At 48.5% G+C, this 21,585-nt stretch overlaps 1 protein-coding gene and 1 long non-coding RNA gene across 2 annotated transcripts in view; one reads left to right on the top strand and one right to left on the bottom strand.

The window, feature by feature from the left end:
* Positions 1 to 4,484: 4,484 nt before the first annotated feature.
* LOC117044755 lies at positions 4,485 to 6,177 on the bottom strand. The gene is made up of 3 exons (XR_004426343.1): positions 6,075 to 6,177; positions 5,088 to 5,219; positions 4,485 to 4,524 (listed from the first exon to the last, which is right to left on the bottom strand). It is a non-coding gene; the product is annotated as an uncharacterized LOC117044755 (long non-coding RNA).
* A 10,773-nt stretch (positions 6,178 to 16,950) lies between these two features.
* Positions 16,951 to 21,585, top strand: part of EFR3B (EFR3 homolog B) — a 115,082-nt gene continuing 110,447 nt past the window's right edge. The window contains exon 1 of the mRNA XM_033145221.1: positions 16,951 to 17,215. Within this exon, the coding sequence (XP_033001112.1) occupies positions 17,209 to 17,215 (7 nt within the window). The 5' untranslated portion in view covers positions 16,951 to 17,208. The remainder of the gene's footprint in view (positions 17,216 to 21,585) is intronic.

Here is a 21,585-nt window from a genome sequence, read left to right as displayed (position 1 = left end):
AAATGCTCAGCTGTACAAATAAAACGTTTTTTATTTTCTTGGTGGTAACCAGTTCGTGCCAGCAGCGGTTAGAGCTTATAAAGCAAAAACTGTCCCCCAACTTCTTTATGGATAACCAACTACAACAGCAAAGTTGAGAGTGTACAGGCACCCTTCCTTCGGCAAATCTTAGGAGTTCCAAAATGTGTTTCCTACTTGGCTATGTGTGCAGAGTTGGGCCAGCACCTCCTAGAAACTAGGGGCTGGGTTATTACCTTCAAATACTGGCTGAAAATTCTCTTTAATACAGAGTCAGAAAGCCTACTAGCTTTTTTATTAAAGGACAAATACAATTTTACTTTGTTTTCTGACATTACCTTCAAACTTAGGCAAATAGGCTTCACGGTGGATTCCCTCTTGTTATCTGAGGAATCACACATCTTTATGCTTATCAAGCAGAGGCTGCTAGATAACGAATTCCAAAAACTACATCCTTTGCAGCCTTCTGTGTGTTCCCCTGCCTATCTGGGGCTGCAACCCTCGCCGCCCCCTGCATGCCGCCTCTCCACCCACGCTGGCCACCCCTCGGGAGGGGGGGTGGGCGAGCGGGGGATGAGGGGCGTGGCGCTGGAGCGGCGCGGGGCTTTGCGCGACCTTCCCAGCGCTCCAGCTGGGGCTCCGGAGGGCGGGCGGCTTGCAGCTCACCTGTGGGGGCGGGGGCGGGTTGGGGAGGGGGCGCCCGGTATGCCGGCAGGCTCGCGGAGGCGCCCCTGGGGGGCCCGGCGCCCTGGCGCACCGCGCCACCCAGCCCCTATGACGAGACGGCCCTGACGCCTAACTACCTTTATGATCTGGTTACTCCATTACACCGCAGAGTATTTATGTTGGCGTGCTTGAATGCCTTTCCATCCGCTGTGCTATCTGGAAGGTTTAGAGGCACTCCCTTCCAGAACATACTCTGCATCTGTGGTCCGAATGTACCTGATTCTATAGACTACATCGTTCTGGACTGCCCTCTCTTTAATACCTTTCGTGAAGATCCTTTGATGTCCTCTCTATGGCCCAGGGTCCCCTCTAATAAACAACTCCTAGTCCATTTTTTGCCGAGGGATGATTCTCCTGAAGTCACTAGAGCTATGGCCCAATTTTTGACCAGGATTTTTGAAATAAAATCTGGGGTGCTCTGGTCTGTACAGTAGCGGTGGCTGAAGATCCCTCCCTCCCCTCTTTCATTCTTATACATTGTATATGTTTCAGTACATATAGATGGTTTTATGCTTATTGTTTTATTTATGCAAATAAAGGTGTTGTTGTGTTGTGTTGTGTTGTGTTGTGTTGTGTTGTGTTGTGTTGTGTGGTGTGGTGTTGTGTTGTGTTGTGTTGTGTTGTATCTATCCAGTGACCCCTCCAGCTGGCAAGAGATCAAAAGTGCGCCCGTCTCTGTTGCCTTTGCTTTTTGAGGAGGGTCAGTGACTGAGTCCCCACCCTCTCATACTAAGAAGAGCTGATCTTTGAGCCAATGGAGGCATTCCTTCCGAGGCTAAGGGGAGTTGTGGCTGAGGGGTCAGAGAGCTTTCATTGTGGGGGGAGCAATGGGGGGGAGGAAAGGGTCTTCAATCCCCTGTGCAGACGCTAATATTATTCCCACTCACAGTGTTTGTAAAGGTTAAGAGAGGGAGGTGGGATGGGGGAGGGAGAAACAGAGTAATGAGTGTCATGCAATTGGGGGTCATGAGACTAATTTTCGGGCACAGCTAAGATTTGAATTAACTCACCTTAACGACAACACATTAGGACATCTGAACACCTAAAAAGTGGCTTCGGGCACCATCTTAAGCATTTCCCACCGATACGTTCACATATCGGAACAGCAACTTTGGCTCTGGTGAAATCTGGAGGAAGAAAAAGAAGACTTTGGAGGCTCTGTCTCGCAGGACTGTCCTTCTACACCTTCCACAACTTCTTCTATGATGGCCCTGATGGCTTGGACACCTGGAGGGCAGCAGGTTGGGGAAAGCTGGTGCAGGAAGAATGTGGGGCTGGAGCAGAGAGTCAGTCCCTTCTGCTGTCTCCCTGCACCTTCAGGATCTGAGCCAAGGTGGTAGGGAAGGCTGCCTCAGAGCCACTGGCTTCCCTGGGCAGCCACTTGGAAACTGGGAGAGAGAAGCCCCCTTGCCCAGGAAACTGGCCCGTTCTTTTACCCACTGCAAAGCTGAGTTTGCTGAAGCGCATTATTACAGATTTGAAAGCAAGAGCTTCTGTGGATCATATAAATGAGGTAATGAGAAGAGCTTGACTGATGGATCTGGCCAAAAGGGGCGCATCCAGTCCAGCATCCTCTTCTCACAGTGTCCAACCAAAAGCCCCATTTGGGAAACTCTCCAGGAGGACAGAGGGGCAAGATCCCACCCCTTTGGGAGTCACAGCAAGTGGTTTTCAGAGGCAGGTTTAAAAGGAATAAAGCTGAGAGTTGTGGAGCTCAGAGAAGAAGCATGTGAGAAGAAGGCCATACCTGGAGCCAGCAGCATCAAGAAGAGGACAGCAACAGAGAGGAGGCAGAAGATCTTCATGGCTGGAGGTTGGTGGGAATCCTGGAGGTACCAGAAGCCAAGTTGAAGAGCAATTGACTGGGGAAGTAGAAGTCTGTCATCTTATGGGTGGCTGGAGGACTGATGAAATCTTGTGGGATGCCAACCGTCATTTGCAAGATGGATGTAGCAAGCCCTGAGGTTCATGTGCCAAGGACCAGCCAAAGACCACAGAATCATAGACGCATAGAGCTTCAGGGTCGGAAGATACCCCAAGAGTCATCTAGTCCAATCCCTGCAATGCAGGAATCTCTGACTGGTTCCCATCCAACCTCTGCTTCAAAAAATGGGCAGCCAAAGGTGAGGGCAAGGCTTTTTATTTTAATTTTGGAGAATGGGGAGAAGTTTCAATGCCAGTCGTGGGCTTTGCCTGTAACAGTTGGAAGGCAGTTGCTGGTTTTTTGCAATCTCCACAGAGATGGGTCCAAATGAAATGTCTTCAGCATTCTTTCCCAAAAGCCTGAACTGCCAACTCAGCAAGGTTGGGAACACGTGGTCACATGACTAAGTCCCATTTCTCCACCTGGTCTTGCTTCAAGTAAACAGACAAGTGTTGCTCCATCGGATGCCCACAGGCAGCAAAGTTGGGTAAAGCAACTGCCAGATAAAGCACAGTGAACTTGGGAATTAGCCCAGATCAGAAGGTGATATCGGGGGACAGTGGATGGGATTGGAGAGCAGCAAAACCAAAGACATCCCTTTCTGTGTGAACAAACTCAAGGATGCAGCTGGAGAAAATGGCCAAACAATGCATGTGAGGATTCCTTGATAATATTGCTACACTGCACCCAAATTGCTGAGCTGAGTTTCAGTGTTTGCCCAGAATTCAGTTTCCTTGAAGGTGAGGTGCTCAACTCCTGTTTATTAAACATCCAGTCCTGTATAGGGAAGCTTTTAATGTTTAATGTGTTGTGATATATTTATACATATTTTTGAGCCACGTAGGGTCCCTTTGTTGTTGTTGTTGTTGTTCAGTCGTTCAGTCATGTCCGACTCTTCGTGGCCCCATGGACCAGAGCACGCCAGGCACCCCTATCCTCCACTGCCTCCCGCAGTTTGGCCAAACTCATGCCAGTCGCTTCGAGAACACTGTCCAACCATGCCAGTCGCTTCGAGAACACTGTGTCACCCATCCTGTATTTGTGCCTTTCATTTTTTTTGCCCAAGTGTAGTACTTTACATTTCTCCCTGTTAAAATTCATCTTGTTTGCTTTGGCCCAGTTCTCTAATCTGTTAAGGTCATTTTGAAGTGTGATCCTGTCCTCTGGGGTATTAGCCACCCCTCCCAATTTGGTGTCATCTGCAAACTTGATCAGGATGCCCTCAAGCCCATCATCCAAGTCATTGATAAAGATGTTGAATAAGACTGGGCCCAAGACAGAACCCTGTGGCACCCCACTAGTCACTTCTCTCCAGGATGAAGAGGAGCCATTGATGAGCACCCTTTGGGTTCGTTCAGTCAGCCAGTTGGGTCTAGCATTGCTTCCCTCCCCCTCCAACTGCCCCCCTGAACCTCCTTCAGAACTGGGCCAATTCCCAATTCTACAGTGTTGTACAGCAATCCTGTCAGTTACTCCCACACCAAATAAAAGTCACAGTATGGAGAGGAATTTGCAGAGCTCCCACCCCAACCCAGCGCCCCTTTTCATACAAGGCACCCACACAGAGATTTCCAATGCTTGCATTTATTGAAAGGAAAAGCTAAAGCCAATGAGCAGGCAAATCCCATCCTAAACCCAGTTACAAATATGTCAGCCTCATTGAGCACAGCAGGACTTGCTCTGGAGTAAACAGGCAGAAAGGATTGGGCAGGGATGGATCCTTCTCAGAATCGTCTTCAGAAGCAAAAGCAGCAATGAGCAAAGAGTTTCTGCAGAGGTCTAGTCAAGGCAGTTGCATCTCCAGAGAAGAAACAGGGTGGTCTTCCTTTTGTCAGAGATTATGTGTGATGGGTCTGCTGTAGAGTTAAAAGAAAATGAGAGGAAACACTGTGAATATGGGTGGGAGGATGCTCAAAACAGGCCAGGAACCCCCTGAAGATCAAAGAGCCGGATGCTATAAGTGTTGAGATTTCATGGGGGAGGGAGAGTTGGCTCAGCTGGTTAGAGTTGGTTAAAGTGTGACCTTCTGAATGTGCAGAGGTCGGGAGAGGTCTCCATCCTGAACCCAAATGACTCCCTGCACTGTCTGGGGCTGATAATCCAAAACATCTGGTGGCCACCTGATTGACAAAGGCTGCCCTTTATGCTTCTGAATAGCATATTCCACATAGAGCGCAGTTCTCCGGCTTCTCTTTTCTAAGCTGCTGGAGTCAAGTGGCTCCAAATGCCATCAGGGAATTGTCAACATCCCAAAACAGTGAATTCAGGAGAATCTAGCAAGTGCCCCCCATTGGTTGTTAAGGGTCACAGACAGGGGGAAGAAGCAGAGCTGTAACTCTCCAGCCTTTGGGGTTGTGTCTCTTTGAGATGCCCCAGAGACTGATTCCCAGACACAGGTATGGCTTTGCATATAACTCACCTTAGCTGCGCTTGCAGCAACGCCTGTCTCCCGAACACTTCCCAATCTCTTTCTCGCCTTTGTTGCAGGTTTTTCTGCAGCTGCCTCCATTGTTCTGGCAATCCTGGGTGGGACGTTGAGCTCCGGTGAAATCTGTAGGGGAAAGCGAAGAGAAAAGCAAACTAAGAGAGGGAGGTGCAATTCCCAAGGAGATAAGCTACCTGGTAAGGCTGCTCCATCTCCCAGGACTGGCCTTCTATACCTTCCACCCTGTCCGGGATACTCCTGTATGCCAATCGGGTTGTGGATTCACTTCCACCTGGAGCTGGATTGGCTGGCTCCTGCGGATCAATCAGACTGCTGCATTCTGGATCCTATTGTTCTAGGACCAATCAGACAGCTGCATTTTGGATCCTATTCAACTCAGTACATAACAACCCTTTGTTCCTCAACAATCCCGCTAGCCAGGACATCTGGAGGGCACCAGGTTGAGGGAGGCTGGTGCAGGATGAATGCAGGAAAGGGGGCTGGGATGCTGAGTGAGACCCTTCCCCCCCAGCGCCTTCATCAGGGGAGCTGACCCAAGGCAGTCACTCGCTTCCCTGGGGGCCACTAGAAACCTTGGATAGAGAAGCCCCTTTGCCCAGGAAACTGGCCCGCTGTCTTCCCCACCACAAAGCTGAATGCACTGAAATGTGTTATTACAGATTTTATAGCAACAGCTTCTTTGGATCAGATCCCATATTTTAAGATTGGGATGGCAATCAAATCCCAAGAGCCTGGCTGCTGGATCAGGCCAAAGGGGACTCATCTAGTCCATCAACTTGGTTTCACAGTGGCCAACCAAATGCCCCATTTGGGAAGCTCTCAAGGGGGACAGAGGGGCAAGAGAATTCCCCCCCCATCCCTTTGGGATTCCCTGCAAGTGGTGTTCAGAGGCAGGTTTAAAAGGAATAAAGCTGAGATCTGTGGAGCTCAGAGAAGAAGCATCTGAGAAGAAGGCCATACCTGGAGCCAGCAGCATCAAGAAGAGGACGGCAACAGAGAGGAGGCAGAAGATCTTCATGGCTGGAGGTTGGCGGGAATCCTGGAGATGCTGAAGCCAAGTGGAAGAGCAGTTGGCTGGGAAAGGAGAGGTCCCCCTACTTATAGGTGGATGGAGGACTGATGAAACCTTGTGGGAAACCAAATGTCTTTTACAAGATAGATGTCACAAACCCTGCGGAGCAGACGAAGATGAGAATTGCTGCCTGGATTTGAGTAATGCTCTTCTGCAAAACCACATATGGAAGAATGACCACAAACCAGGCTAGTGTCACTGACAGGCAAAGAGATTCAGAGAGAGTTGTTTCTGAAACTATGCCATTGGAGAATTAATTTCCCAGCTATGCACCGAGTTCACCATGAAATTAATAGAGGAAAAACACGTTCTTGGAGGAGAGGGCTATCAGGGCTCCTGGCCCCCAGGGCTCTGTCTCCCCTCCACTGCTGGAGTCTGAAGGTCTCTGAACTCCAGTTCCTCACAATAACAAGCGAGGGCATGGCTGTTTCTCACATGTGTGTATCTGGGAGCCTTCTTGTTACCATTCTCAACAAGGACTTGTAGGCTGCTCATCTGATCCAGCACGGATCTCCTTATGCCCTTTGCAGAGTTAAGGTTTCTTCAGTTAATGCATTTTTAAAAGATCCTTCACAGCACACAGTTAAAGAATGGAGTTTGTTCCTGCAGGAGATAGTGCCACCAAATTAGACAGTTTTGAAAGGCTTTTATTTGTTGGTTATCAATGGCTACTGCTACCCCACTGAATGGGTTATGTGACTGGAAAACCGCCTTGGAAAATTCAAGAGTCAGTTTGGGAGGTTGATTCTGTTCTGGTTTCCATATTGTTGTGGAAAGTGCAAATTAGCTGGGCAGGTATTTAATTGCCAGCTGAATTGAATGTCTCCCATTTCCCTGGCAAAAACTCAAAGGGGACTCCACTGGCAAGCAATCCATTGAAGAATGACAGTGTGATTTCTGAGCATCTTTTGAGGTCATTCCTTTCTTTTTCTGTATTTGGAGGAGAAATAGCGGGAAAATTGAAAGGTAGATCTTCTTAGAGATTCTTACAGTTTGCTTCAACTTGGCATTTCAATGTTTGATAAGGTCCAAAAAACAATGGGCTTATTTGTAAATACTGTAAATTAATATCCATTTTTGGTTTATTTTGGATGCTGAAGGTTCTTTGCTATTGCCCCCTCGCCGGTGTTGAAGCAATGATTCTTCAACATCAACTTCGTTGGACTGGTCATGTTGTTTAGATGCCTGATTGTCGTCTTCCAAATCAAGTACTCCATTCCTAACTTCAGAATGGAAAGTGTAATGCTGGTGGACAACAAAAGAAATGTCCACTGTGGCAGAGAGTGAGAACACAAGTCTGAAAGTCCTTGTTGGGATGCGGACCAAAGGGGGAAGATGGGAGATCCGGACACAGGTCACATCACAGCCTTCACCAACCTGGTGCCAGCCTTCCAGTTGATTGGGACTACTAGTCCCATCGCCCCATGCAGGACCATTTGAGGCTGAGGCTGGTGGGAGCTTTTGCATTTCTATGCAGCTTGCTTGTGAAAACATCCTGTCATTGGTTTACAAAAGGGAGTGTGAGCTTGTGGGAAAGAGCAAGGGGTGTTGGACTAGACAGGTCTTTGGGCTGGTCCGTTACAGGGCTCTTCTCATGCTAAGTCCTTCAGATCCACATCTCATACCATCATTTCCACCTGGGCTTTCTCACCACCACCTGCAAGTCAATGGCCTGTCTCCAAATTCACAAATTGAACCCTGATTCCTCTCCTCTCCCTGGACAGTGGTGAATGTTGGTCTTTCAAATTTCAGTGGCGCCTAGTGCAAGGACAAAACTCAGCACCCTTCCCCTGCACCTCATGCAGGGAAACAATGTCCTAAACCACCAGAATCTGTCCTGGACAGTCATTCCAATCTTTAGAACAGATTTTGTGGGTGCCTGAGGGAGTCTTCCGGGGAGAGGAGGGAAATGTCCTATACCAAGCAGAAATCTCTTGCCTGAACAGGATAGCATCCTTGGAAACAACCCAATCATTTCAGCACCAAACTGTGCCATTTCCCTTCAATGAGACTCCATATCCATTTTTCCAAAGAAAGGGCAAGTTTAACCCTCTTTTCCTGAATGGTCTGAATGTGTGTGTTGTGCTGTTTGCATTTTATTGTAGTGTTGAATCAACACTTGGTTTTGATATTGTTGGCAATGGCAGGCATTGGTATGAGGGCTCAAAAATGAGGATCACACTCTCATATAATTATGAAGGAGGATTATTAGTGCCGGTCGTGAGCTGTTGGTCTGTGCTGTGTCCTGTCCTGTGGAACTTAGAGGGCACCTGCTCATCTTTTGCAACCTACACAGACATGGGATGTCTTCAGCATCTTTTCCCAAGAGACCGAAGTGCAAGATGCAGCAGGCAAGGTGAGGAGGATGTGGTCTCACCGCTGAGTTCTGTTTCCTCACCATGTCTGGCTCCAAGTCAGACAAATATTGCTCCATGATCATCGAATGTCCACAGGCAGCAAAGGTGTGTGAAGTAACAGGCAGCTGCTTCTGTGAAACACAGTGGAATTGGGAATTGGCCCAGATCAGAAGGAGGGGGGGCGGAGATTGGTTAGAGTGGGGGACAGCAATGCCAGGTCAAAATGGAGCAAAATGGCATTTATCATAGAATCCTGGAATTGGAGAGTTGGAAGGGACCCTGAGAGTGATCTAGTCCACGTTAAAGAATTCCTGACAGGTGGCCACCCAATCTCTGCTTGAAAATCCACACTGAAGTAGAATCCACCAACTTCTGAGGGAGTCCATTCCACTGTCAAACAAGTCTTACCCTCAGAAAGATCTTTCTAATGTTCAGTCAGAATCTCCATTCATGGAATCTGAATCCATTGGTTTGGGCCATACCTTCTGGAGTAGGATAAAGCAAGTCTGCTCTCTCTTTCATGGGGCAGCCCCTGAGATATTTGAAGATGGCTCTCAGATCTCATTTTATCCAAGCTAAGCAGGACCTACCCCATTCCTCCATTCCACCATTCCTCATCAGGCTTCACTCCCAGAGCCTGGATCCTCTTGGTTGCCCTCCTCTACATACCTTCTGGCTTGTCAACATCCTTTTTAAATGGTGGTGCCCAGAACTGGGCACACGACTTTAGTTGGGGTCTGACCAAGTCAGAAGAGAGCAGGACTATGACTTCATTAACACACATGGGGATTACTGAAGGAAAACTGGATAGCTTGGTGTGAAGGCCCTCAAGTGTCAACAAACATTAGGGGTCCAGAGCCAGCAGGCTCTTGGTGTACCCTCATGGGGTGTGAACTGGTGGTGACGGACTAGCAATGAGACCTTGGAGTCATAGTTAAGAGGTCCAAGAAGATGTGGCCCGCTTGTGCAGCAGCTGTGAAAAAGATGGACTCCATGCAAGGGATCATTAGGAAAAGGATAGGAAATGTGAACTGCCAATATCATCTTGCCATTTTGCAAATCTATGGTGTGACCACATTTGGAATCCTGCACAGTTCTGGTCACCTCACGTAAAGAAGAAGATTGTAAAGTTGGAAAAGTTTCCCTCAGCCTCAGCCTCACATGGTTCTCCTGAATGCTGGGGGTGATGGGAGTTGTAGTCCAAAACATCTGAGGCATGAGGTTGCAAAGGCTATGATGTGGACAGGTGTGAGTTGTGATTTGTGACTGTCCAGATCTCTGGTCTTCCCCCTTTGTTTTGTCGTTTGGCTTTTCTGTTATATCTCGTCATCAACACATACTATGTTACATTCATACATAAAAAAAGATAGCATAGATATAAAACATAAACATATGATAGTGATAATAACATATCAATATTATCCCAAGATTATTTAAATCCTCTGTGCCTTGAATCAAACTTCCATTCATTCCAAGGTTTCCTATCCTTGTAACTGCATTTTCTCACTCTACTAAATTATTCTCACTACCTTACATAATCTCACGTCATAACATATACTGCTGAGTAATTCTGCAGTGTGTTATGATTATTTTCTTGTTATAATATTTTCCATATAATCCTTATATAATATCCAGTCCACTTTCCATCTTCCCTCTTTGGTCCCCATCCCAACAGTGACTTCAAGAAGGCCGTTCTCACTTTCTGCCATAATTGACATTCCCCTGCTTCCTTTTCTTCGATGGGAACTGGTGGAGACCCTCTGGGAAGGCCTTTGGGCTGTGCTCACCCTCCCTTCCAGGAATTGGCCTAACCCTCTCTTAAAATCATCCAGTTTTGTGGACATCACTACATCTTGGACACGCCAGTGGGACTTTGTAACATTGCTCCTGAAACCAATGCTCTGGCTGCCAGTGAACTACAGGGCCCAGTTTAAGGTGTTGGAAGGAGCAGGCTCAAAAGTCCCCCTAAATAAGCTTGCATTTAAACAAAACTCCTGGGGAGCACCACACTCACCTGCCACTGGAAATCTATTCATTCTTATTTTAAAAATTCATGCCCTGCTTTAATCTGTCCACAAAAGATTTGCTCAAAGGATAGAAGCAACATCGGCCCAGCCGCTAAAATACAGAACAAACTGAAAACAGAAGCAAAAATGAGAGCATTGGGCAATTTGATCAATTTTGGTTTCTCACAGTGTCTCCTTTTCCAGGCTGCAGTTGAGTTTTCCACAGTTCCATTTCAGTTTGCCTTTAAGAACAAAACAGTTCTCAAGAAAACTCATCAGCATTTCTCCCGATAACATGTCTGTATGTAATTTTGCCTGATCTGCAGATTTTGGCAGGGCAATTCCCCTGGATGAAATTCATTTCCACATGCCATTTCCATGGATATATATGGGAACATCAGAGACACCCTTTGCCCTGGCTGTGCTTGGTTGAGCAATGACAATGCTCTCCATAATGCCAAGGCTGTCAAGCAGCTGAATCTGTGGGGCAGGTTGAGTGTGGGGAAAGGGGGAAGAGACGCAGGTGTTTCATTAAGGGAGGTAAGGTGGATTCATAGAGGAGTCTGATGGGGACATCGGGTGAAGCTGAATGTCTGGAGATTCAGGAGAGATAAAAGAAAGGACTTTTTTATTCAGCATATAGTTAATCTGCGGAACTCACTTCAACAAGAGGCAGTGATGACCAGCAAGTTGCAAGGCTTTAAAAGCAGATTGGGCAAACTCATGACTTGATATGCCTTTCAATGGCAACTTGCTATGCTGGCTTATTCATACCTCTTCCTGGAAATGGCACTTAGGACCACAGTTGTGACCGGCAGCCACCTGTATCCCACAAAGAAGGCCTTTTCAAAACCATCTAAGGTGGCAGCTACCACTGTGTTTGAAGGACCTTTTTTTAAAATTACATCATCTGAATAAACTTTAACTCTGCAAAGGGCATTAGAAGAACTTTGCTGGATCAGGCCAACGGCCTGCAGGATTTGAGCATCTTGTTATCAGAGGAATAACCAGAAGCCAAAAGAAACACGAATGGGCGTAACCGCAACCCCCTCGCTTCTGATTCTGAGAACTGGCCTACAGGGGCCTACAGACGCCAACAGTGGACAGAGCCATTATGGCCAGTAGCCCTGATAGCCCTCTCCTCCAAGAAATAAAATATCTGTATTTTCAAGGCATTCTTGGGAAATTCCTTCAGCGATGAAAACATTTTAGAAACAACCCAATCACCTCTCTTTGACAGTCAGTGACGCTACACAGGTTTGTGGTCTTTCTTCCCATATGTAGTTTTGCAAAAGAGCATTACTCAAATCCAGACGACTCTTATGTTCTTCTTCCCTGCAGGGCTTGCGACATCTATCCTGTAAAAGACATTTGCCTTCCCACAAGGTTTCAACAGTCCTCCATCCACCTATAAGTAGGGGGACCTCTTCTTCCCCAGTCAACTGCTCTTCCACTTGGCTTCAGCATCTCCAGGATTCCCACCAACCTCCAGCCATGAAGATCTTCTGCCTCTTCTCTGTTGCCGTCCTCTTCTTGATGCTGCTGGCTCCAGGTATGGCCTTCTTCTCAGATGCTCCTTCTCTGAGCTCCACAGTTCTTAGCTTTGTTCCTTTTAAACCTCCCTCTGAACACCACTTGCAGGGAATCCCAAAGGGATGGGGGGGTTGGGAATTCTCTTGCCCCTCTGTCCCCCTTGAGAGCTTTCCAAATGGGGCATCTCATTGGCCACTGTGAGACCAGGTTGATGGACCACATGGGGTCCCTTTGGCTCTTAGGATCCGATTGCCAACCCAATCCCTAAAGTATGGAATCTCATCCAAAGAAGCTGTTGCTATAAAATCTGTAATAACACATTTCAGTGCATTCAGCTTTGTGGTGAAGAAGAGAGTGGGCCACTTTCCTGGGCAAGAAAACTTCTCTCTCCAAGTTTGCCAGTGGCCCAAGGATGCCATTGATTGCCTTCTGGGGGTGCAGGGGGAGGGGAAGGGTCTCACTCTCTATCCCAGTCCCTTCCCTGCATTCATCCTGCACCAGTCTCCCCCAACCTGGTGCCCTCCATGCGTTCTAGAGGAACCTTCCCAGGTAGATCCTCTCCTGCTCCTTCCTCCTCTTTCTTTCTGTCTGTCTTTCTCTCTCTCTCAATTTGATTTTCTCTTTGCTTTGCCTTACAGATTTCACCGGAGCTCAACGTCCCACCCAGGACTGCCAAAATAATGGGGGCAGCTGCAGAAAAACCTGCAACAAAGGCGAGAAAGAGATTGGGAAGTGTTCGGGAGACAGGCGTTGCTGCAAGCGCAGCTAAGGTGAGTTATCTGCAAAGCCATACCTGTGCCTGGAAATAAGTCTCTGGAGTATCTCAAAGAGACAAGACCCCAAAAGCCACCCTGTCTTTGACCCTTAACAGCCACCGGGGGGGGGGGCACTTGCTAGATTCTCCCAAATGCTAAATTTATGGTTTTGAGTTTGGATGTTGAGAATTCCGTGATGACATTTGAAGCCACATGGAGTTCAGCCTAGGTCAACCAGGTGGCCACCAGATATTTTGGAATATATCTCCCATCAGATCCAAAAGTGCACAGAGCAGTTTGGGTTTGGGATGTAGACCTCTCCTGAATTCTGTACACCCAGCAGAAAGTCTGCGCTGACCCCCGTCCACCGTGTGAAATCCTAATTCCTATAGCATTTGGTCTTCCAGGGAGTTCCTAGCCTGTTTTCAGCACCGCCGATATTCAGTGTTTCCTCTCTTTATCATTTAACTCTACAGCAGACCCATCACACATCATCTCTGACGACAGGAAGACCATCCCGTTTCTTCTCTGGAGATGCAACTGTCTTGATTGGACCTCTGCAGAAACTCTTTGCTCATTGCTGCTTCTGCTTCTGAAGGCGATTCTGAGAAGGATCCGTCACAGCCCAGTCCTTTCTGCCCGTTTACTCAAGAGCAAGTCCTGCTGTGCTCAGTGGGGCTGACATCTTTGTAACTGGGTTTAGGGTGGGATTTCCTTGCTTATTTGCTTTTCCTTTTCCTTTCAATAAATGCAAGCATTGGAAACCTCTGTGTGGGTGCCTTGTATGAAAAGGAGACTATTCCATAGGGGAATTGTTGGAGACTATTCCATAGGGGAGATAGCTCCTTTTTTCCTCTCTTGGCTGGAGGCCAAGAGAGCATCTTTAGCTAAGCAGATGTTGCTTGCTTGAAGAACGAAGTGAAAAGAGGAAGATGGCGTCTGGCCCTTTTGCTTTTGTTACCTGAACACAGGTGAGGCCATACCCATCTCTAGTTATGCAGAGGAAGTCTGTTTCAGCCCAGGAGAAACATGAAGTTCTGACTGGCTGACTCAGAGATCCCTTTTCATGTCCGCTCTAGGGATGTTGTACTTGATTGCTCCCGTGTTTCACATAAATGAGAAATGAATCAATATGTATCTAGGGGCCTTAGTAGACTTCAAGCTTAACATGAGTCAACAGTGTGATGCAGCATGGGAAAAAGTGAATGCTATTCTAGGCAGGACCGGTGCTAGGGTTTCTTGCGGCCTAGGCGAGACCACCTTCTGGCGCGCCCCCCCCCGCCGCCTGCCCCCCTCCAAAGCCTGCTTTAGCGGGAGGTGGGGGGTGGTGAGGCAAGCAGCAGTTTCTCCGCTGTAGCGGAGAAGCTGCTGCTCGCCCGTCCCACCCCCCGCCCCCCTCCAAAGCCTGCTTTAGCGGGAGCCGAGGGGTGGTGTAGGGGGCAAGCAGCACCTCTCCACTACAGCGGAGAAGCTGCTGCTAGCCCGCCCCCCCGCCCAAGCCTGGCCAGCGCCCCCTCCATTTTGGCGCCCTAGGCAATTGCCTAGTATGCCTTAATGGACGTGCCAGTCCTGATTCTAGGCTTCATCAACAGAAATATATTGTCTAGATCAAGAGAAGTCATAGTCCTGCCCTATTCTTCCTTAGTCAGACCACACCTGGAGTCCTTTGTCCAGTTCTGGGTGCCACCATTTAAGAAGGATGTTGACAAGCTGGAAGGTGTGCAGAGGAGGGGAACCAAGATGATCATGACCATCTTGGACTGTAAACCAAACCTGATGAAGAATGGTTGAAGGAATTGGGTATGCTTAGCCTGGAAAAGAGGAGACTGAAGGGAGATATGAGAGCCAAATATCTGAAGTGCTGCCCCATGAAAGAGTGAGCAAGCTCGTTTTCTGCTGCTCCAGAGATGAGGACTTGAACCAATGGATTTGATTTACAAGAAGGAAGATTCTGAATTAACATTTGGAAGAACTTTCTGGCTGTCAAAGCATTTTGACAGTGGAACGAACTCCCTTAAAAAATTGTGTACTTCTTTTCTTGGAGGATTTTAAGCAGAGGTTTGATGCTATCTTCCAGGCACTGGTGGAGGAATGGGGGGCGCACCACCCCCGGCACCATCAGGGAGGGGTGTACCATCATGGCCGCCCCCCCAAAAAACACACGCTGCACACACACCCCACCGCGCCGGCACCATGCCCCCATGGGCGGCATGCCACACCCCCAGGATGCAAACCATGGCCCCGTGGGTGGTGCACCATGTGGGAATGTTTAGAGATGCAGGAGAGGATATATTGTTTATTATATCCTATTCCAACTTGTGTTAACAAGTCACAGAACTTAGCAGAGTTTTCATTCCCCCTTTAAAAACACACAGCGGATAGCTTGCTCAGGTTCACCTATAATAATACTGTCCTGGTATTTTCCCCTTCTAATTCCCTCCTAAAATAAGACACGACACCGTCTTCTATAAAAGTATAAAGAGTTTACTTACAAGTATCATCTGTTCACATTCGGATCCCAGAAGGCAGACTTTTAGCTTAGAAAATATAATATACATTAGGAGACCATTCCTTAAGGGCGATAGCTCCTCGTCTCTTGGCTGGAGACCAAGAGAGCATCTTGCCTAAGCACACGTTGCTCTGTTGAAAGAGGGTCGAAAAGAGAGAAATGGTGGCTAGCCTGTGGTTTTGTTTTTACCCGCACAGGTGAAGCCACACCCATCTCTAGTTACTCAGAGGAAGTCTGTTTCAGCCCAGGAGAAACATGAAGTTCCGACTGGCTGACTCAGAGATCCCCTTTCGTGTCCACTCTAGGGATGTTGTACTTGATTGCCCCCGTGTTTCACATCCCACACACCATGCCCCCGGGATGCATGCCACACCCCTGTGAGTGGCATGCCGTGCGCCTGGGACGCAAGCCGTGCCCCCCGGGATGCGCGGCAGCCACGCCCTTGCCTGCTCTCCGCTCCCGGTGCCGGAGCGTGCAGCTTCACCACTGCTTCCAGGGATTCTTCAGCTGCATTGCAGGGGGATGGACCAGATGTCCCTTGGGGGTCCCTTCCAACTCTGCAATTCTTTGAAGAGAGTCCCTTGCTGGGTCACAGTTGCTGGAGAGATGAGGAAGAAAACTTCAGAAACACTGAAAGCAGCTTAAACTGACCACTAGCCCCTCTAGCTTAGTACTGTCAACCCGGACTGGCAGCAGCCCTCCCGGATCTCAGGCAAGAGTACCTTCTGCATGCCAAGCAGATGCCCTACCACTGAGCTATGGCCCTTCCCTACAACAGAGGAGCCTGAGTCCCAAACACCACCTCTCTATCTCTCCTTCTTCTGCTTCCAAATACCTCCAACGCCATGCCACCCACGGGGACAGCTGGAGAGTGTTGGCTGACAGCATGTCTTCGGCGTCCCCTTGTTCTAATAATAAACCTGCATTCGATATCTTGGATGCTCTGCCTGCCTCTTCCATTTTTTCTCTGAGCAAGGGAGGCAGCCAGCCTGGGGGAATCGGAGCTGGCTCCCCAGCACCTTTCCCAAAAGTTTACTCCTGGCACATGTGTTTGCATGCCTCTCTTTTCTCCATCAACGGCAGATGAAGCAGAGGACATTGCCCGCTTCCGTCGAACCCCTCTCTGCCCCTGCGGAGCAGAATCCGAGCCTGCAGGAGACGGCCTTCCTCCGTGGTCGATTCACTGCTCGGATGACTGGGTTCCTCGCGTCGCCGAGACCCTGCTGGCACTGACAGCTGCTGCTGCTGCTGCTGCTGCTGCTACCCGTGTCCATGGAAACAGCGGTGGGCAGCCCGCAAGGAAGCAGGTGGGTGTCGGGAGTCTAGGGAGGAACGTGGCTTGACAAAGGAGCTCAATTCCACCAGCCTCCTCCGAGCTGGGCACGGTGGCATGCACACTGCCGTGGGCCCAAGGGGCCTCCCACCTCTGCAGCCCAGACTTTTGCACTTGGCTCCCTGTCGTTCCGGATCTTCGTAGTGCCAAAGGAGAAGTGTTTGACCCTCCCCTGCAGGGCAGGACACGGGTGTGGCCTGCCACTGAACCAGGTGGCATTTTGCCCTGGTTCTCCGAGGCAAAGCAGACTGGAGACGGGCGTGCCCACTTTGCAGATGGGTGCTGCAGTCTGCAAACAAGTCCCCAGAGGAGCCTGGCAGACTTGAAGAGCGGCTTGAAGAGAGAAAGCAGTCCAGGTTTTCCGAGCAACTTGTTGAAACGGAGCAAGCTGCCACCTTCTGCCAGCTTCTCCATCTGTCTCTGTGGCTCTGAGCTTTCCAGGATTTGGCTTCCCAGAAGGTCTGTGAGGCAGAGCAGGGCGAGATCTCTCCCAACAAGGCAACAGCAGGAGCCCATCCTGGATCCCACAATGGCAGGTAAGGAGAAGAGGGTGGACCTGGTGGCTGCTGGAGGCCAGGGCAGCGGACTCTGAAACCGAGGGGAGAGTCATGGTGGTGATCGATGCATTGGCTTGACTTACTGGGTCACTTTCTGTGTGAGACTAAGGCGACGTCTGCAGGTCCGAGAAACCTTCCTCTTTGTAGAATGTCTGTGGGTAATTTGTGATTTTGCTTGGGCCCTGGGTGAGAGCCCAGGTGGATGGATAGAAGGGGAAGGTGTGTCAGAAGGAATTGTAGAGTTGAGAGGAATCCTAAGGGTCATTTAGACCAACCCCTGGAGGAGAAGGAACTGGCACTTTTTAAAATATGGGTTACTGACCTTTGTATCAATGGAGCATTTTTTATATCGGAGTAGTTTTGCAATGTTTGTTGTCGTTCAAGTTGTTTGCTTTAGTTTTCTGTACACCGGCGAGAGATATTTGTTATTTGGTGTTGTGAGTTTCGGTGGTCAGTCTGGATGATGCTCTGGGACCAGTCCTTGGCGTCCTGTACCCAGCAAGGGAGAGAATCTAAAAGAGGATTCTATTGCTCAACTTGTGAGTTGCTTTGTAAGACAAAGACCTTCCCTGGCCACTTAAGTGTCCTCATCAACATCTCAAAAGAATGAACCAGGTCACAAGAGTGATGGGGACCTGCAGGCTAATGGGGGCTCCATACACCCCCTTGTCTACCTGCTAGGTTGAAGAAAAAGAGCCAGAGTTTTTTTTTGGGGGGGGGGGGGCGTGAACAGACCTGGAAGTTGAAGACACAGAGATATATGCTTATCCAAGTTTGGTTTTCTTGGAACAAAGGTCAGCAACAGGGGCACCTGTTTATTATTATTATTATTATTATTATTATTATTATTATTATTATTACCCACCATGTGGAATGCCCTCCATTCAGATGTCAAAGAGATAAACAACTACTTGATATTTAGAAGACATCTGAAGGCAGCCCTGTTTAGGGAAGTTTTTAATGTGTGACATTTTAATGTTTTTTTTTAATCTTTGCTGGAAGCTGCCCAGAGTGGCTGGGGAAACCCAGCAAGATGGGTGGGGTACAAATAATAAATTATTATTATTATCTGGGCCCTCCCAAAGGTGAGCCCCCCTATATTTTCAAGGAAGGCCCCAGCCCCCAGCCCCAATGAATGGATGGGTGGTGGCAGGCCAAGTTGGCCTGGCCGGATTGGGGTGGTGGTGCATGTGTAACATCATGCACAAACAGGGGCGTAGCAAGGGGGCAGGAGGGGCGGGCCACCATGGGTTCTATAATGGAGGGGTTGACAAATTATCAAGGAACAATTTTTTTGGGGGGGGGGAATTGAAATTTATTTTTTTTGAATTTTTTTTTTAAATACCTGCTCCAAAGGTCTTATCTTACTTTACTAGGGATTATATACCTATATATGAAATTTCATGCATATCGGTTAATATCTTGACCCTCCTCCACCAAAATAGCTGTTCACTTGGCTGTTTTCCTATGTCGTGAAGGCTGAAATTTCAGTTCAGTGGAGCACTTACTGTTCCCAACCCTAACCCTGTGGAAAGCCATCTAATGAGACTTTAATTTGATTTTGAGATGTTTTTAGGAGGTAATTTAATTATTGTTTGATTTTATACCAATGTTATGTATCTGATGTTAGCCACCCTGAGCCCGACTTTGGCCGGGGAGGGCGGGATATAAATAAAAGTTATTATTATTATTATTACTTGTTATTATTCCTTTGTAAGAAAATATGAAATAATGTAAAACCATTTTTGCGGGGAGGGGGAGAAATTTTCTGTACCAGGTACCACCTGACTTTCCCCTGCCTCGGGGGGGGGGGGACAAAAAATTTTTTGCCCCCGGGTACCAATTTACCTTGCTACGCCCCTGTGCACAAGCAATGCCCCCCCAGCCAATGTTGGGGTGCAACTCAGAGTGTCTGGTCAGCAGAGATTGTGATGTTTTTAGGATATTTGGTTTTATCTACCCATATATGGAACCTGAGCCTAAAATGGGGGGGCTTCCAGCATTGACACCCCAGAAGATCTTGCTTCTCTGTTAGTCACAGCTTTGGAACCAGCACAGAGCAAGCAGGTCTCTGTGTCTCCAGCTTCCACTCTGCTTCCAGCTCAGGTCACACCCCCCAAACTCTGATTTTTGTTTTCCTACCTCGCAGGTATGTGAAGTTTCTGGAGGAAAGCCCACTCCCCCAAAAATGTTTTATTGCAGTGGTTTTTAACCCATGTGCCGTGGCACCCTGGGGTGCCCTGAATGATGTTCAGGGGTGCTGTGGGCAACACTGGCCTCTGTCCCTCTTTTCCTTGCACAGCTGTTTGTTGCAGCAGCCCTGGCTACAAGTTCTCCAGGAGAATGGTGCCTCTGGGGCTGGCTAGGGGGTGCTAGTTGCCAGGAGCTGAGGTGGCCTTGGAGTAAGCAAGCAAGCAGGCGGAGGAAGCCCAGGCAGCCAGTCCACCAGCCCTTGCAGTTGGCAATGGACAGACAAGTCCCAGGCCCCTGTGGGGCAGTGTAAAGAGACACCTGTCTTTGGGGCAGGAGGGGGAACAGCTCAGAGACCAGGGGCTGCCGCAGCGGCTACTTGGAGGACTCCCAAGGAGAGGGGAGAGGAGGCTGAGGGAACCCTCCACAAGGGAGGGTGTTTGAAAAAGGGTGAGAGGCTGCCAGCTCTGCAGGTAAGGGGTGACCTAACTGGGTTCCTGAGCCCCACAGGGGTGCCGAAGAAAGAATGCAGTTGGTCAAGGGAGCTGTGGACCCAAAAAGGTTGAAAACCTTTGTTTTATGGCACAGAGCAACTTGTTTGTTATAGACAAAGGGACTGGTTTGGCAAACACCCTCACAGATACAGGATCCTGAGAACTGGAAGAGACTCGGGGAATCATCCAAAAAACTCATAATATCCTGCCTTTGAGGTGCAATGGGAATCTATGCTCTTGGTGATATTAAAGGTAAAGGGTAAAGGGACCCCCTGACCATTAGGTCCAGTTGTGGTGCTCATCTCGCTTTACTGGCCGAGGGAGCCGGCGTACAGCTTCCGGGTCATGTAGCCAGCATGACTAAGCCGCTTCTGGCGAACCAGAGCAGCGCACGGAGACGCCGTTTACTTTCCTGCTAGAGAGGTACCTATTTATCTACTTGCACTTTGACGTGCTTTCGAACTGCTAGGTGGGCAGGAGCTGGGACTGAGCAACGGGAGCTCACCCCGTCACAGGGATTCGAACCACCAACCTTCTGATCGGCAAGCCCTCGGCTCTGTGGTTTAACGCACAGCGCCACCCGCTGATATTACAGCACCCTAAAAAACTTGGGACCAAAGTCATTGGAAAAATGCCCTTTCCAGTATCTCCCCACCTGAAATTCATGATCTGGAGTGGACTTGTGGTGCCATCAGTAGGAGTAATGCAAAGTGGGTTGCTAAGAAGCTCTCTCCTATGGTCTCCAGGTGGTCACTCTCTCAATCTCCCTTTAGCACACATGTAAAGACTTCCGTATTGATCCTGGCTTCGGGCTAATGGCTTTAAGAAGTTTTAAGGAGAGAGCCAGTACAGTGTAGTGGTTAGAGTGTCGGACCTGGGAGACCAGAGTTTGAATCTGCCCACTCAGCCCTTATGAAGCTCGGTGGGTGTGACTTTGGGGCTAGTCCTGCCTCTGCGCCTGGCCTACCCTGCAGGGTTGCTGTGGGGGTTAAAGGAGGAAGGCGGGGGAGCCATGTAGCCACTTTGAGATCTCTGGAAGGAAAAAAAAACAGGAGACAAATGTAATAAACAAATAAGTTTCCGCGTTGGTGGTTTTATGGAAGACAATCTTACTCGGCTACGAGTGATCGTCAAAGAAGAAGAGTTATAGTATTATGAGAAGAGAAAAACTTTTCTCTATCCTTTCTCTCCATGCGACACATAATTTTATAATTCTGTCGTGCTGTCTCTTACTTGTCTTTTCTCTAAATTAAAAAGTCCCAAATGCCGCAGCCTTCCTCCCTTGGGGATTCGCTCCAACACATTGCTCATTCTGGCTGACATCTCCCAACCCTGCTACCTCCTTTGTGAAGTGAGACAACCAGAATTGTCCCTCTTTCCTGACCCCTGACCCATTCCCCCTTTTCCATGAGAATCATAGAGTCAGAAGGGATCCCGAGAGTAATAATAATAATAATAATAATAATAATAATAATAATAATAATAATAATTTATACCCCGCCCATCTGGCTGGGTTTCCCCGGCCACTCTGGGCGGCTTCCAACAGAATATTAAAATGCAATAGTCTATTAAACATTAAAAGCTTCCCTAAACAGGGCTGCCTTCAGATGTCATCTAAAAGTCAGATAGTTGTTTATCTCTTTGACATCTGGTAGGAGGGCGTTC

The sequence above is a fragment of the Lacerta agilis genome, chromosome 3, assembly GCF_009819535.1.
Source record: "Lacerta agilis isolate rLacAgi1 chromosome 3, rLacAgi1.pri, whole genome shotgun sequence".
Classification (NCBI taxonomy): Eukaryota; Metazoa; Chordata; class Lepidosauria; order Squamata; family Lacertidae; genus Lacerta; species Lacerta agilis.
The sequence above is the reverse complement of the archived record's forward strand: the minus strand, read 5'-3'. Positions and strand labels throughout refer to the sequence as shown.